We start from the raw sequence: 15,149 nt of genomic DNA on the forward strand, positions 1-15,149 counted from the left end.
CCCTCCCTTCCAGGAGTTATTTTAGGACTGAATGCGAGGTATCCGCTTTCAACCTATTTCACTCTGTCATTTAACATTTAACAACGTTTCCCAGAACCCAATCTGATAGTTTCCAGAGAGAAAACATTTAAAAGGCAATGAGTATGGGGTAAGAGTTTAAAATCTTTGTTTGTGCATTAGACTGCCTGCGTCATGAAGCCTGCAGGTCAAGAATAATGAGATAGGATTGGTAACTAACAATAAATCAACACTATGAGGTCTAATTTCATGCTGAGAAGTCAAACCCTAAACCTAACTATGTTGTAAATATAAACAACAGTTTATGAAACACTTTTTACATACATTTTTTCTTTTAGTTGCCACGACTTGCAGGAACAATTTCCAAAAGCCCCAAATTACATATTCTGATACCACAGGATTAGCATCAAGGGCTTTACTTTACTAGCCAGATAATGAAAACCACTGAAAACAGACAAATCCTTCATTTCCAGCCTGAACATAGAGGTGGTTCAAAACAGCAAGCCCAAATGTGTGTGTCAATAAAGTTTTAAATCAGTTCTGATTGACACATGTAGACACTGCAAGAAGCCCACGATGGAAAAAGAGGCACAAAACAACAAGGAAGCTCAAGCAAAATGAAAGCTAATCTATACATCAAGGGAATATCAGAGCATGCAAGCACGGGACAACAAATAACCCACAATTCCATGCACATGTGCTGCACACCGATCAAGGCTGTCAAAGTCTAACGTCAGTAATAATCTGAGTGTTTAAATATATATGTATTTTTTTTCTACACCTAATATACTTTTCGAATTTGTAAAGAATTTCTTGGTGTATCTCAAATGAAGATGGGTTGAAATATTCACAGGTCTCCAGTTGGCAGCATAACTCAAGAAGTCAGTTTACATACTGCCGAGTGTGCCCAAAAGGACACTTACCACAGTTTATTTACACAAATGCATGGCGGGAAACATACTGAGCATGTTGCATAGTGCGGGATGTCAGCAGATGACTTTACAGAAACACAAAAAGAGCGCTAGTAGCTGCAAAACAGCTGCAAAGACACAAAAGACCAAAAATAACAATGAAAAAAGATCTGAAAGGAGCAGGAAAATGAACACAAATGGCCTGTATTTGTATAGCGCTTTTCTAATCCCTAAGGACCCCAAAGTGCTTTACACATCCAGTCATCCACCCATTCAGACACTGGTGATAACAAGCGACGTTGTAGCCACAGCCACCCTGGGGCGCACTGACAGAGCCGAAGCTGCCTGGCGCCACCGGGCCCTCTGACCACCACCAGTAGGCAACGGGTAAAGTGTCTTGCCCAAGGACACAACGACCGAGACTGTCCAAGCCGGGGCGAACTCCCAACTCTTGAGCCACGATCGCCCACAAGTAAACGCAAAGCAATTAACAGAAAGAAAAGCCCCTCTCAGGCTTCATCAGTTTGTTAAAGTGATGACACTTTGTCATGCTCTTTGATTGGTGAGACATGACAGAACAAAACAGTACTTGTGTGATATTATGTAATATACATCAGTACACCAAATTTTCTTTTCTTGTCTTGCAATATTTTGACAGCTTTTTCATTTAAGAAGGCAACTTCCAGTATGTAGTCATGGAAACAGGTCCATATGCACTTGAGCAGACCTTAAATGGGTCAGGCAGATGTTCCACTGCAGGTTAAAAACTGCGACATACTGAACTTGCCACTGCTGTGCTGTTTGCATAACTGCATACTGCTCACTTCCTTTTGGAGACAGTCATGGGTCTGCTGCTGGATGATTCACCTGAAACACTTCTAGATGCAACCTGGAGCAACAAACTGATTGTCAGAGTCTTTCTGTCTTCATCACGGAAAGTCTGTGTCAGAAACGTATGATTCAGTCTGATATAGACGTTTCACTGCAGAGGAAATAAATGAGGTAAATTTGAACATATGTGAAAGCTTGGAAACATTAGTGTGGCCCCCTCCCAGCAATAAAAGGTATGTGAACTTTTGCACTACTTTTTTAAAGAGCGTTAAACACGTCAACACATCCTGAAAAACAATAAATCAATCAAAACATGCATGCATGCATATTCAGACTTGATCCTGTGAACAGAAAAATAAATGGGCATCTTTGAGCCTTACATGAGATTATTTTGGGCAAAGTTAAACTAATCTATTTTTGATAGTTGCAGCACATAAAAGATTTTTTCACGGGCATAAAGAGAAGAGCTGGCAGCGCCACGTGGGAGGCTTACATGTCTGCCTATTTACAGCTCCACCTCAGCTCCTAGAGTCCTTCCTCTTTATAGGGTAAAAATCCAAAAAACATAATTAATATTAGATATTTAAATTGCAGGCTGAAGCAGTTTTACTGTGTCATTTAAAGTGGAAAAAATGATTACTATATAATACTTTTACAGCCATTTGTGGGAAGGTGGCATTATTTTCATTAGGATTTTTTTTCTCTGACACTGTTGAAAAAATAAGAATGCATGAAAATCAATGCTGCCAATCATTGACCCATCTTAGGACCTGATAAAATTAATTGGATCATTTACTCCTTAAAATGTATTTTATGGAGATTACTTTTGTTTTGGTTTTTTTTTTTGATAAAAATTAGTGGAGCTATGTAAACATACTGGCCTTTAAAGGGTTAAAATCACAAAACATATGATTAAATACAAATAATATTTGATATTTATGTTTCAGGCTGAAGTAGTTTTAAAAGACTGAGTCATTACAAGTGGAAAAATATTACTGTATAATATTTTTACAGCAGTTTTTGGGGAGCTGCCAATTTTTGTCCTTAGGGCGTAAAGTATGACTTTAAAAAAAAGTCTAAAATTACAGAAAAATAAAAGTGGATGAAAATCAATGTTGCTGTCAATCGTTGACCAATTTTAGGACCTAATAAAAAAAATGATCCTTGAAATGCATTTTGTAGAAATGATTTCTCTTTTTGGGGGGTTTGTTCAATAAAAATCAGAGGAGTTATGTAAACATACCGTCCCAAAAGAACTGTAATTAATCTGTGTTATGTATATTTCAGGCTGAAGTAATTTTAAACACCGAGTCATTTAAAGTGGAAATTAATATGACTTTATAAGAATTTTCACAGCAGTTTCTGGGAAGGTGGCATTTTTATCCTCGGGGTAAAAAGAGCTGGGATTTTGGGATTTTTAAGGTTGACAACAGGATCCTAAACTACGCTGACTCTATAAATAACTAAAGTCCTGCCAAAACCAAACAAACAAAAAAACCTTGCTAATAACCTAATTAGCAGCTGTGTGTAGTTAGTAGAAATGTACAGTTCAAAATGTAAACGAACAAGTCAGCGCTACCTAAAGGTGCGAACAACATTAACAACTGCAAATTTGATAAAGACATCACAAAATATGTCAGTTTTATGCTGTTTTTTCTGTTGCCTTTCCAAATGTACACATGTTAGCAAAGTTTCCTCTACAGCATGTGGGGATTATATCATTTTATATCATTTTATATCAGGTTGATTCTTTTACATCTTTTTATTTAGCTTTGAGCAGTGTCATTTGATTAAACATTTATTCCATTTATTAAACATACAGTTTCAATCAGTTTCAATCTTGTTTTTCAGTTTCATAATGTCCATCAAAGCGTTCCAGGTTCACAGCCGCTGCGCTCTCACTCATATGTAAAGTAATGCCATTTTGTGAAAGTTGCCAGCATGTCTCAGGGCCTCAGGATGTCCAGGCTGTGACTCACTGGATTGGGGTATTACTGATACTGGGCTGTCACTTTCAGCTGGTCACCAGTGGTTATTTTATGCCAAACCACAGTCCTTCCTAAACCACATGCAGACACAAATTACTGAAGCAAGAAGATGTAAAAAACCAGAGACATCTTGTGCACAGTGCTGAGACGCAGGCGGCATGTGACAAAATACAGTGTGATGTACTGGGTTTAGAATTTATGGCAAATTTTTAACATTTGCCAGGTTTGTGTGGGTCACTTATATCAGGGTTAGGGGTGGGAGTGAGCTTAGGTTAACATCCATTTTGTTTTAAGGAATTTTTGCCTGTTTGCTTGAAAAAACTTACGGCAGCAGAACTGCAGGACCAAAATGTCTTCGTGGTACTGTCTGGAAAGCAAATCTTAACCCTAACCTTAATGCTGAGTTCAAGCACCTCTCCTGTATAATACGTTTTGGTTAATTCTGGGTAGAATCATGTTACTTTGCGTAGACCCTCTGAAGGGTTCCTGAAGAGTTTGGCACTGAGACACTGACAGATGATGCTTTGGGTCATGTGTGTTGTGGGCTTCTCCATGGATCTGACTTGTTCACGCGCACCCTTCAGATTCTGGATCAGATTAGGAGTTTGGAGGCCAGCTGAAAGACTTTAGGCTGTTTCCCTGCAGCCATTCCTGGGCAGGTTTGCGGTGTAGTGGGGATACACTGTCATGCTGTCCGAGGCAGCTGCCATCAGGGAGCACCACTGGGGAGGAGTGTGCTTGGTCTGCAGCTATGTTGGGTGTGTGGTACATGTTGGTTAGGAGTCAAAACACCATTCATATCATGCCAGAAGTTTATCCCAGCCAAAAATTACATAATAATGACACAAAAAATAAAGTTATTTATTTGTGACTTTAACTCTGTTCCTGATTTGAGTAATACTTCACCTGTCAGTGTTTACGTGCTCACCAAATCAACCAGAAGTTTTCGTTGGTTTTTTTTTTTTTTGCAGGAATTCCATTCCATATTTTACTCAAGAGTTTCTTCTGGAGCACCCACATTGTGTCCCAATGCCTAATGCAGTGTTAGCGGAAAGTGCTATGAACTTCAGCACAAAGTGTTCAATCCCACTCGCGTGTTTTTCTAATATTAGAGCGCTTGCGGTCATAATGTGGTTATGATGCCTCATGAGCGCCACTTCAAATAAAGTGTTGCAGGCCTGTTAGTGCTGAGATCATCCCTTCTGCTTATTATGGCCATGATGCATGGAGGGATTTCAGGAGAAGATTTTAACTTCAGCATCATGATGCATGGAACACAGGACCATAGAAAACCAACTAATAATAATAACTGCAGCTATTATTGCCTGTTTATGGGACACACAGTGTTCTCAGTCTATCATAGCCTGCAGCTAACAGAGGGGGATGATGTTTTGTGGAAATTACGTGGTCTTCAGTCAGTTTCTCACAGTGAAAAGTCCCTGCTGGCTCAGCTCAAACAAACGAAGATAGTACCTTCATTCACTACTGCTGCATTTTATTTAAATTAATGACTTATTCTACATTCTGAGCATTTGAATAATCACATGTTTATTGTGGATACTAGCATGACTCATGACTTTGGTGTGCAGTATGCACATCCAAGGCAAACTGAAGGTACCCTTACTGAATGGAGAGAAGGAAGATTACTGAATAGACTTGCTGCCATTTTTCTTTTATAAACTCATCAATGTCATCAAGAGATATATAAAGAAGGTCAGAGGGAAGACAAGTTTGAAGTATGCTAATTTCACTTTTAAGTGTGCTTCACAGAAAACTTAGTGTTAACTTGGCATTCATAGTTTAAGATACTTATCTTCTTTTTACAATTGTAGATGTAATTATTACAATTGCAATCATTACAGCGAAACATTCTTACAACCTGATACAAGGTGACTTTACATTTTTAATGGTTACATTCTGACCTCTAATGGCTGAAATTGTAATTACAAATTGCAAATTTTATGCTTTTCTTTGAATGAACAACTTGTATTATAATAAGGGCTAAGCCTGTTATTTGTCCTTACATAATTTGAAAATGAAATTCAGCACGTTTAAAAAAAAATCAAAAACACAAAAAACAAAAAAAAGAAGAGAAAAATAATCGATAACTGATTTTCGTTTGATTTTCACTAGCAAATCGATTGCTCTGGTCTTGAGCTCTCTGCGCCGCTCTGGTTGTTTCGTCATATTTTCTGGCGCCAAAACAGCAAAGGTAAAACAGACTGTAAACATAGCGGAGCTGGGTTGCGTCAATAACAGTTTACTAAAAGTATTTTTGTTACTGACCGCTTTACAGATTATTCAAACGTAAATGGACACGCAGTCGTATTTTCCCGTACCGCCTGGGGTGGGTATGGAGGAGAATTTCCTGTCTTTGGACGATATTTTGCTCTCTCATGAGAGACTTCCTATCCGGACAGAGTGCACTTTCCCTCAGCTTGGCTTTCTGGAGAAGTCGAGTGACACGCAGGACATCCCGGAGGTCGGTAAACACATAACAGTTAACGTTTTGCGAATGTATTTATGCTAAAACAAGTAAACCAAAAGTACCGGAATCGCCCGTTTATCTTTTTCACAAAGCTACTTACATCTCGCTAAACTTCATTCATATTTTTGATACTTTTGTTTATGTCATTGTATTTATAAAGGGAGAATCTTCGAAAAAGCAGTTTCCAGCGTTCAAGGATAGACAGGACTCGCGTGTAAATTCGGCGTATTTATAAACGCGAACAACTATACCAGTATCAAAATTTCTAACTTGTGTATGCTTAAGCTTCAGCTAGTTAGCATCGCAAGTGTTCTTCAGTCGGCTACCAGAAGGTGGTACTAGTCTTAAAAATCTACTACTAAACAAATAAACTACATTTGAAAAGCAATATTTCTAAGTACATACAGGAGCAGGTAACGTCAAGCCTTGCTGTAGGTATTACAGTAAAGTGAACAGTGCTTTAGTACATGTGAGGTCTTGGAGTTCTTAAAAAATCCGGTGTACACCAAAACACACCCCTGTAGCACTATTAGAGCTCCAGAGAGCTGGGGTATTGTTACTCCATCACTGTCTTTTGTTTCATCCCAGGGTACAAAGATGGAGCTTCCTCTGTGGCTGACCAAGGGCCTGTACGAGAGGAAGAGGAAAGTGGTCTCTGTGGAGCTTCCTAAGGTGTACAAAGAGGGTTGGAGGACCGTGTTCAATGCTGATCCCAACGTGGTGGACCTCCATAAGATGGGGCCCTACTACTATGGCCTGGGATCCCAGATGCTGCACTTTGACAGCCCAGAGAATCCTGAGATCGCACAGACTTTGCTGCAGGTAAAAAAAAAAAACGTTAACATGGAGGTAATCAAGGATGAGAGAGACCAGAGTGTTATATACCTATGTGGTATGTGACTTTTGTTGCCATGATGCCAGGTCTCTCTTGGAAATGAGATTTTTAATCTCAATGAGATTTTTTACCTGGATAAATAAAGGATTAATAATAAAAAAAAAAGAGTAGATCTCCATCACTGAAAGTGCAAAATAATCCTTATTTATCTTTTACTGTCCTGCAGTGCCTGCTCCAAAGCATGTTAGGTTCGACTTAAGAAATTACCAGATTTTAAACACTTTTATTGACCTATTGGCCTGGTTTTATTGATCATAAAACCAGGCACCTAAGCTGTGTCGCCGATCTTATATAAAATTTGTTAGTGAGCCTACTTACTTCTTTGATTTAGGCTTCTGTGTTTGCTCTTCACTCACTTGCCTTATTTTTCAGAACTGCAGCTGAAACAATATAGCCAACCTTATCTTAGATACAAGTAAATAACATTTTAATTGAACTAAATACAGTTTTAATTACAGTCACAGCCGCCTGTGTTTTAATGATAGAGCTGTGATTGTAAGAAGTATAAGCGACACACGTTATGTTTTTTTACTCTTATTCCATTCGATTGGTCACGCACTCCAAATACTGACTCTTTTTGCGAATGCTAAATCGTGGCTTGTTGAGTTTATAAGCACCTTGGGGTGGCTGTTGAGCCTGATCACCAGTGTTTGGTTAAGTGATGCCAGCAGCTGTGGCTCAGGTGGTAGTTACTCCATTGGTAAGACGGTGGATCGATCCCCGACTCCTCCAGTCAGAAGTGTCCTTGGTTAAGATATTGAACCCTTGTTTGGCCCGTATGTGTTGAAGTGACTAGGGATAGACAAAAGGCCTGTGTGTATGATTGGGTGAATGAAATTTGCAGTAGAAAGTGCTCTGATTACTCAACTGAGTAGAAAGATATTATAGAAGTGCCAGCTTTGTCCTGTATATGTTAGTATTTGCCTCAGGTTTCGTCATGTTTAGTATGAGCAGCCGCCATTGTAACAGGAAAAAAGGAAACACAGACTAGACCCACTGTAATAATAGCAGGTGTGTGCTGCACAGCCATGAAATAATATAAATCAGACAGAGGTTTTTATTCCGCATGACATGTGCAGTGATTGATTTCCTTCATCAAGGACACAGCATGTCTGCAGATTCGTGAAAACAGTGTGTGCGCGCGCTATGGGAGGTGCCTCACCTTGTACTTCTCCTGTAGGTCTGCCTCAGACCTACAGGAGAAGTACAAGCCATTAGCTTCTTGTGGTGGCAGATATTAAGTGGACTGGGTGGAATTTTAAGTTGCCACCAGAGTTTTGGATTGTCTGCGTATTGATCTTTGTGTACAGATGGTTTGTACCTGAGCAGCTCCTTTTATTGCCACTCATAATATTTAAAAAAAAAAATGAAGGAAAACAAATGAAAGAGTCCAGCTTAAGCTGTCTATACCGACGGCCCATTCTGACTGTCTCTTACTACTCGTGTTTTGCAAGTGAGGATAATTTCTGCACTTTCTATGAGGTGGAAGACAGAAAAAAGAAATTGGAGCCTGTGTTTGGTCATCGTGACCGCGATCGCCTTTGAAACATATTGTCACTGAAGCCATTGCATGGCTCTTGGATCTTTTCCATTCCTGCTACACCTTTTTGTCCTTGTCTTATTATCAAAGTGTCTGAAGGTCTCAGAGTATCTTAAAGCATTCATGTTGTTTTCCTAAAACCTCCTAAATGTGGTGTCTGACTGCTGCTGGCAGTAATGCTGCTTAATGATTTCCAGATAAACTGATCCTTGTGTGATGTAAGTTTAATATGCAGGCTTGAAATAACTCCATCCATCTTTTACTGTAAAAGTGCTTCCATTATTACCAAAAATGCTTCCTCCAATAGAAATTCAGGGTGTATATAATTATAGTTATCGTGTATATCATGACTATTCAGACTCATCTGCTGAAATATTATATAACATGCAGATTTGGTAACTGGACTGACTCTTATGCTTGTGCTTTTCTGTTATGCCTGAGTACTCAAAGAGGAGCACTCTTTACTGAAAGCCACATTCACACAGTGCCACTGAGCACATGCTGACTGTCACACACACCGGTCGATGGAATCGGCCAATTAGAGTTCAGTATCTTTGCCAAAGAACATTTCAACATGTGGACTCAAGCAGCCAGGAATGGAACCAACAACCTCTGTTTGGTAGACAGCTCGCTCTACCTCCTGAACCAATTTCGACACTTTTTCTGTAGTTAACCAAAATGACCGAGGCCATATTTCTTAGCAAGCTGTGCAGATGCTTATAGAGAAAGCTGTGCAGTTTTAACCCATTTCCAATCAGGAAGATATTACAGATTTACTTCAATTATTCATTTTTTTTAAGCTATTAGATAACAAGAATATATGACTGCTTATTTCCTTGGATGGCCTAAACCTCTTTGAGGGTGCAGGAATTAACTGAAAAGTTTGAAACAGTTGTGTTGGATACTTCTGAATTTTTCTAAAAAGTTATACTTTGGATACAACAGTTTTGTTTTCCCTCTGAGGAACACCTGCATGATGTTTTTCAGCTATGCATGTGTAGCTTTCTAGATTAATTGCTAATCTGAATGAAGAGGTTAATGTACAGTTTTGTTAAAATTGCTCCCAAAACAGATTTTTGTAACTTTTGAACACGAGCAGAACCCTTTGATTAAACACGTGAGTTACTAAATGCAGAGGGTGATAAATGGCTTAAAAGGAATGTATTAATCGTGGACATTTGTACAATGTTTGATGGAGAAAAGGTGCAGAGTGGTGCATTTAAAAACTGTCCAGAATTCACGAAATGTGGTATCTGATTTCCCCACTTGATGAGGCACAGAACGTTTCTCTGTTTTAAGCCTTGTTTCAGTCTTCTCATCCTCTGAGGTGCTAAGCCCTCCAAATAAAGGATTTCTGCTGGATTAACACCAAGATCAAACACGTGCTGATGGTATGTTATGCGTTCCTGGACCAGCAGGGGCAGACCACTGTTCTCTCTGCAGCCAGACATGAAGTTTTTCCTTGTAATGAGGTCACAGTGTTTGATGGCTCTGATGTCACCTTCTGTGTCAAGCAGAAATCTGAACGTGAGATTTATTTGTTGCATAAATGAACAGATCTGAGATTAGAAAGTGAGTCTTTCACTTTGTGCATGTGTTACTGCACTCTTTAGTCTTGTTTAAGGAAAGAGGATTTGTCCTGGTGTAGCTGACTGACAGAAGCAGCAGCCCAGACGTTTTATTAAAAATGCTCAAAGGACACACATTCACTGATAAACCAGTGTTACTCTCTTCATCACAGCTAGGGGGTGCAGTCAGCTCAGGAAGTGTTACAGTGCTGCTGTTACCAGGCAGACTCACTTTAACCTGACTGACACACAAACAGAAACACATGTTCAGAGTTCTTTAAAGCCTCTCATAACTCAAACTGTTAGAAGCTGTAAGATTATTTTTAACGTGAGCACAATAGCTTAATCTGTCGTGTTGAAATGTATCAGTTATGAATAATGCACGACTGCATTCTGACTGAAAAAATAGAAAACTAAAGGTGGCAATCAGTCTGGTGGCATAGTGATTGACAGAAAAAGAACAGTTGTTTTTTTTTTAAATTGTTTAAGTTTCTTGTTGACATAGTAATTCTTTCAATGTTCGAGTCACACATGTTAGTATTGATCTATATTGTCACAGCTGGATCTATAATATATTTGTGTGGCTATCCTTCTGTGCTAGAGATGCACTGACCCACCTTTGTCCAAGTCCTATCTGATATCGATACCATTACTTCAGATATTTGCTGATATTGAATCCTAAATTATTTCCTTGGGAATTAATAAAGTATTCTGATTCTGAAATACTAGTAATGAATTAATGACGTAATCATCCCCGTGACAAAATCACGTGCAAACTCCACACAAAGGCTTCGGCTGGGGTCGATGCTGATCGCTGTGACACCTGCCTCCCAACCTGTAACCCGGCCTTTGGAGTAAACTAAATGTTTATTCCAAAAGTCGGGTTCAATTAAAATGTTAATTAAAATGTCCTGGGAACAAACCTTAATGCTCATGTTGATGTACTTGGATGACCCACAATTTCATTTTGTTCTTCCTGTGAAGTTGTTTTTTTTTTTTTTTTTTTTTTTTTTTAAATGTGAAATAGAAAAAGCAAATTAACTGTTATTGAAAATAATCTCTTATCTTTAATTTAATGTTACAACTCAATGTAGCAGCAACAGGGAGAGCCATGTTTAGACACACTCTGATGTTACCGCCAATATTTTTGAGATCAAGTTTTTTTTCTTTTCTTTTTTTCTTCTTTTTTTGAAGCTTTGAAGTTTTGCCTGAAAGTTGAAAACATGAAATTCTACATGTCTGAAGTTTAGCATTAAAATGATTATCAAAGGTGAGCTGTGTTGCACAAACTGGGTCACTCTGATTGAAAACTTTGCAAGCATGCCTAAAATGTAAAATACATTCACTGCTTGGTGAGTTTCTGCACATTAAACTTTTCCTGCTGTCCTCCATCCAGACATTTATCGCTCGCTTCAGGCGAACCATGGACTCCTCCCAGAACGCCTACAACGAGGACACGTCAGCGTTCGTGGAGCGTCTGGACTGTCTGGAGAAGGCTCTATTCAGGTCTGGCCAGAGCGGCCTAAACGGCTTCCAGAGCTGGGAGAAGGGGCAGGCCTCGCAGCTCACCGCCTCCAGCCTGGTTCTCAACTACCGCAAGAGGAAAATCACTGATGTTCAGCCCTAGCCCTGCTCACCCGCAAGAGACTCTTTTTAGTGCCGTCTTTGTCCACGGACCGCTTCTTCCCCTCAGCCTGAGCCATGCAGGGAGTGTTGAGACGTGGACCCTGTAAAGAGTATAAAGACATTTCTATTTATTTGTCACATTGCGTGCATTAAGAAGCTTCTTTGTGACATTTACACAAGTAAAGACTGTTTTTACCAGTAAAGATTCAAAACATTTGCTACTTTCTATCATTACAAGGCAAATTATAATATCTTCTACTTTGGTTTGAATTTTTAAAAATCTAAAATCAAAGCAACGTTATGAAGATATTCATCCTAATATCTAAAGGCCTGTTAATAAACTTGTGATATTGGTATTAGAGCAGGGCGATATGACCAAAAATATTTATCACGATATACATTTGAAAATTTGCGATGATATAACTGACGATATAATTGACACCAGACAAAATACTTTACAACTCCACAACTTTATTAGTGCAAAAAAAACAAAACATCATTGTGTTTTCGCTTAAACAAGCAGCTATTTTTTATTTTTTATTTTTTTTTAAATGTGCATTAAAGTTATATAAAAACTAAATAAAATTTCTTTCAAATTTTTTTTTATGCCCGCAGCACTTCAAAGGGTGAGCCAACACTTCAAGGTTCACCTGTATCTGAGCGTATTTGAGGAAAATTCAATTCAGTTGCTGTGAGGTTTTCTGTTCTAAGCTAAAAACCATACAATAATATAGACAAAACCTCAACAATCAGATGACCTCATATGAGCAAGGCGACCGTGGGAAGAAAAACTCCCTTTTGACAGGACGAAACCTCTGGCAGAATTGAATTCAATTTTATTTATACAGCGCCAAATCACAACAACAGTCACCTCAAGGCACTTTATGTTGTACAGTAGATTAGAGATGGCACGATACCACTTTTTTATATCCGATATCAAAAATTTTGATATCTTCCGATACCGATATGAATCCGATATAGTGGGGTTTTTTTTTTGTTTTTTTTTTAAATCAATAAAAATGTTTTTTTTTTTTGTTTTTTTTTAATATCTTGCTGCTTTTTGTATAAGTTCATACTCAAGTTACAAAAAACAAACAAACACTAAAGCTATTTTTTTTATACCTGTATGCAAAAAATATACTGCACCGAAAATATTTCATAGTTCAGAAATACTGATCAAAACCTACACCATCCTCCCTATTCTGGTATTTTAAAGAGTAAGCAACCTAACTAATAGGGTTGCAAACTCCCAGCAAAAAAAAGAAAGAAATGGGGAACCCCCTCACCCTCCACCTCGTGATGCTTAATCGACGTAATCAACTTTAATTTCATGCAGTGTGGGGAAAAAATGCACAGAAATAAACTATTTTTCAAGAATAATTAAATAGATTCAACATCTTTCTTCAACAGAATTGCAGACTGCACAGATGGAAAAAGTACTATAGCTTACTGGGGTATATTAGACTTAATAGTTACTATATACAGTAATTGACTTCTATACATTTTTCATCAGATTAAAACTTTGGGTGTAAGATGATAATTATTTATTAAAAGCTACACATTTTAAATGAGAATAAGAAAGAAAAGTATGTCTTTGTGCCCCCTTTTCCCTGTTCATGCCCTATCGGCCCCCTTGGCTAAACTTTGCTAGATCCGCCCCTGCACAGTTACCAGCCGTTAGCTACGTAAAAAAGGATCCTGGTGTAGAAAGTAATATTAAATAAATTCTAACAACAGCTTATCAAGCTTAAACGTGCTGCTGTTGTTCAGCCGCTAGTTTCCTCTTTCTGGCGCGAAGTGGGCGATAAACAAACAAGAGAGACGGACTTGCGACAGAAAAGCCGATCAGCTGATCACTGATCAGTTTCATGATCGAAGTAGCAGCAGGAGAGGAAGGGAGAGAGGCAGTCGCTCCATATATCGGTTGTTAAGCTTAACGCGGGAATGCTTTACAAACATTCAGAGATGGACTTACGCACTTGCTTTACTTCTCTCTGGGATCACTTTGTCGGAGATGAAATGCCGGGTTGGTAGCGAGGCTCCAAATGCTCAACCAGATCGCTGAGAGGTCTCGCACGCCACAGCCGCTCTATCACGTGACGCATACTGCTCCGATGTGCTAAGGTTATGAGGCGAGTTACGGAGTGTTGCAAGTTTTTTGAGGTGCTTTTTTAATATTTAACGGATCGGATTACATTTTTTATTTCTCTCCGATATCCAATCCAGTAATTTAGGTCAGTATCGGACCGATACGTAATATCGGATCGGTCCATCTCTACAGTAGATCCTACAATAATACATACAGAGAAAAACCCAACAATCATATGACCCCCTATGAGCAAACACTTTGGCGACAGTGGGAGGGAAAAACTCCCTTTTTAACAGGAAGAAACCTCCGGCAGAACCAGGCTCAGGGAGGGGCGGGGCCATCTGCTGCAACTGGTTGTGGGTCAGGGGAGGGAGACGGGACAAAAGAGATGCTGTGAAAGAGAGCCAGAGGTTAATAACAACTGATGATTACCTTACCACCCCAGCTTTTCAGACACTTTGACACAGTCTAGTAAGCTGTTACGCTGCCCATGCTTTCTGTCAAAAGGGCTGTTTAGTTTTTTTGCATGGTAACGAACCTCTCCTGACAGATGATGCAGCTGAGGGCTCCCACAAGATCTACGTGATGTGGTGATTGACTGCACTTGTGGGTAGCCGTGATTTGCTCCATAAAGGCGACTGAACAGTTTTTCCCTCTAATTATCCTCCTTGCTGTCAATCAGTCTTTGATGTCACACTTCCACCATCCAGAAATGAGTCAGTCGAGTCATTTTTTTTTTAGATAATTTTTTATCCCTGTATTTGTACAGGAAATGCATGCATTAAAAGGTATAAAATAAAGTGTCTTTGCATTGAATTGCATACTAAGAATCACTAGTTAGCCTAAAATAAATGCAATCAGACCGTTGGAGGAAATCTGTCAGGCATGAGTAGAACAAAAGACCCAGAGCTGACTGTGAGGAAACATACTAATCTCTGCACTGTTAATACAGAAGGCAGAAATGCTTTGCATTTTGTTTAAATATAAGAACAGTAAAATCTTTAAATATCAGGTGACATTGTGCCTGTAGGAAGAGAAATCGAAACTGTTTCGAGTCCATTTTCTGCTGCTTATCTGGACGCCGAGCAAGCCAAGACATCACTCTCCCGAGCAGTGTTTCCCTGCTCCACCTTAGGGATCGTGTGGAGTTAATTGGCTAGATGGGTGTATACTGAGGTATCCTACTAGTTGGATG

General features: G+C 39.1%; 1 protein-coding gene across 1 annotated transcript; it reads left to right on the top strand.

The window, feature by feature from the left end:
* The first annotated feature begins 5,854 nt into the window (after nt 1-5,854).
* Nucleotides 5,855-12,068, top strand: gins3 (GINS complex subunit 3). The gene is made up of 3 exons (XM_005947671.3): nt 5,855-6,230; nt 6,825-7,058; nt 11,636-12,068. Exons 1-3 carry the CDS (start codon nt 6,060-6,062, stop codon nt 11,864-11,866), a joined length of 636 nt encoding a protein of 211 aa, XP_005947733.1. The 5' UTR covers nt 5,855-6,059; the 3' UTR covers nt 11,867-12,068.
* Nucleotides 12,069-15,149: the final 3,081 nt, after the last annotated feature.

Source organism: Haplochromis burtoni, unplaced genomic scaffold (assembly GCF_018398535.1).
Source record: "Haplochromis burtoni strain Fernald_Lab_line unplaced genomic scaffold, NCSU_Asbu1 Contig_545, whole genome shotgun sequence".
Lineage (NCBI taxonomy): Eukaryota > Metazoa > Chordata > Actinopteri > Cichliformes > Cichlidae > Haplochromis > Haplochromis burtoni.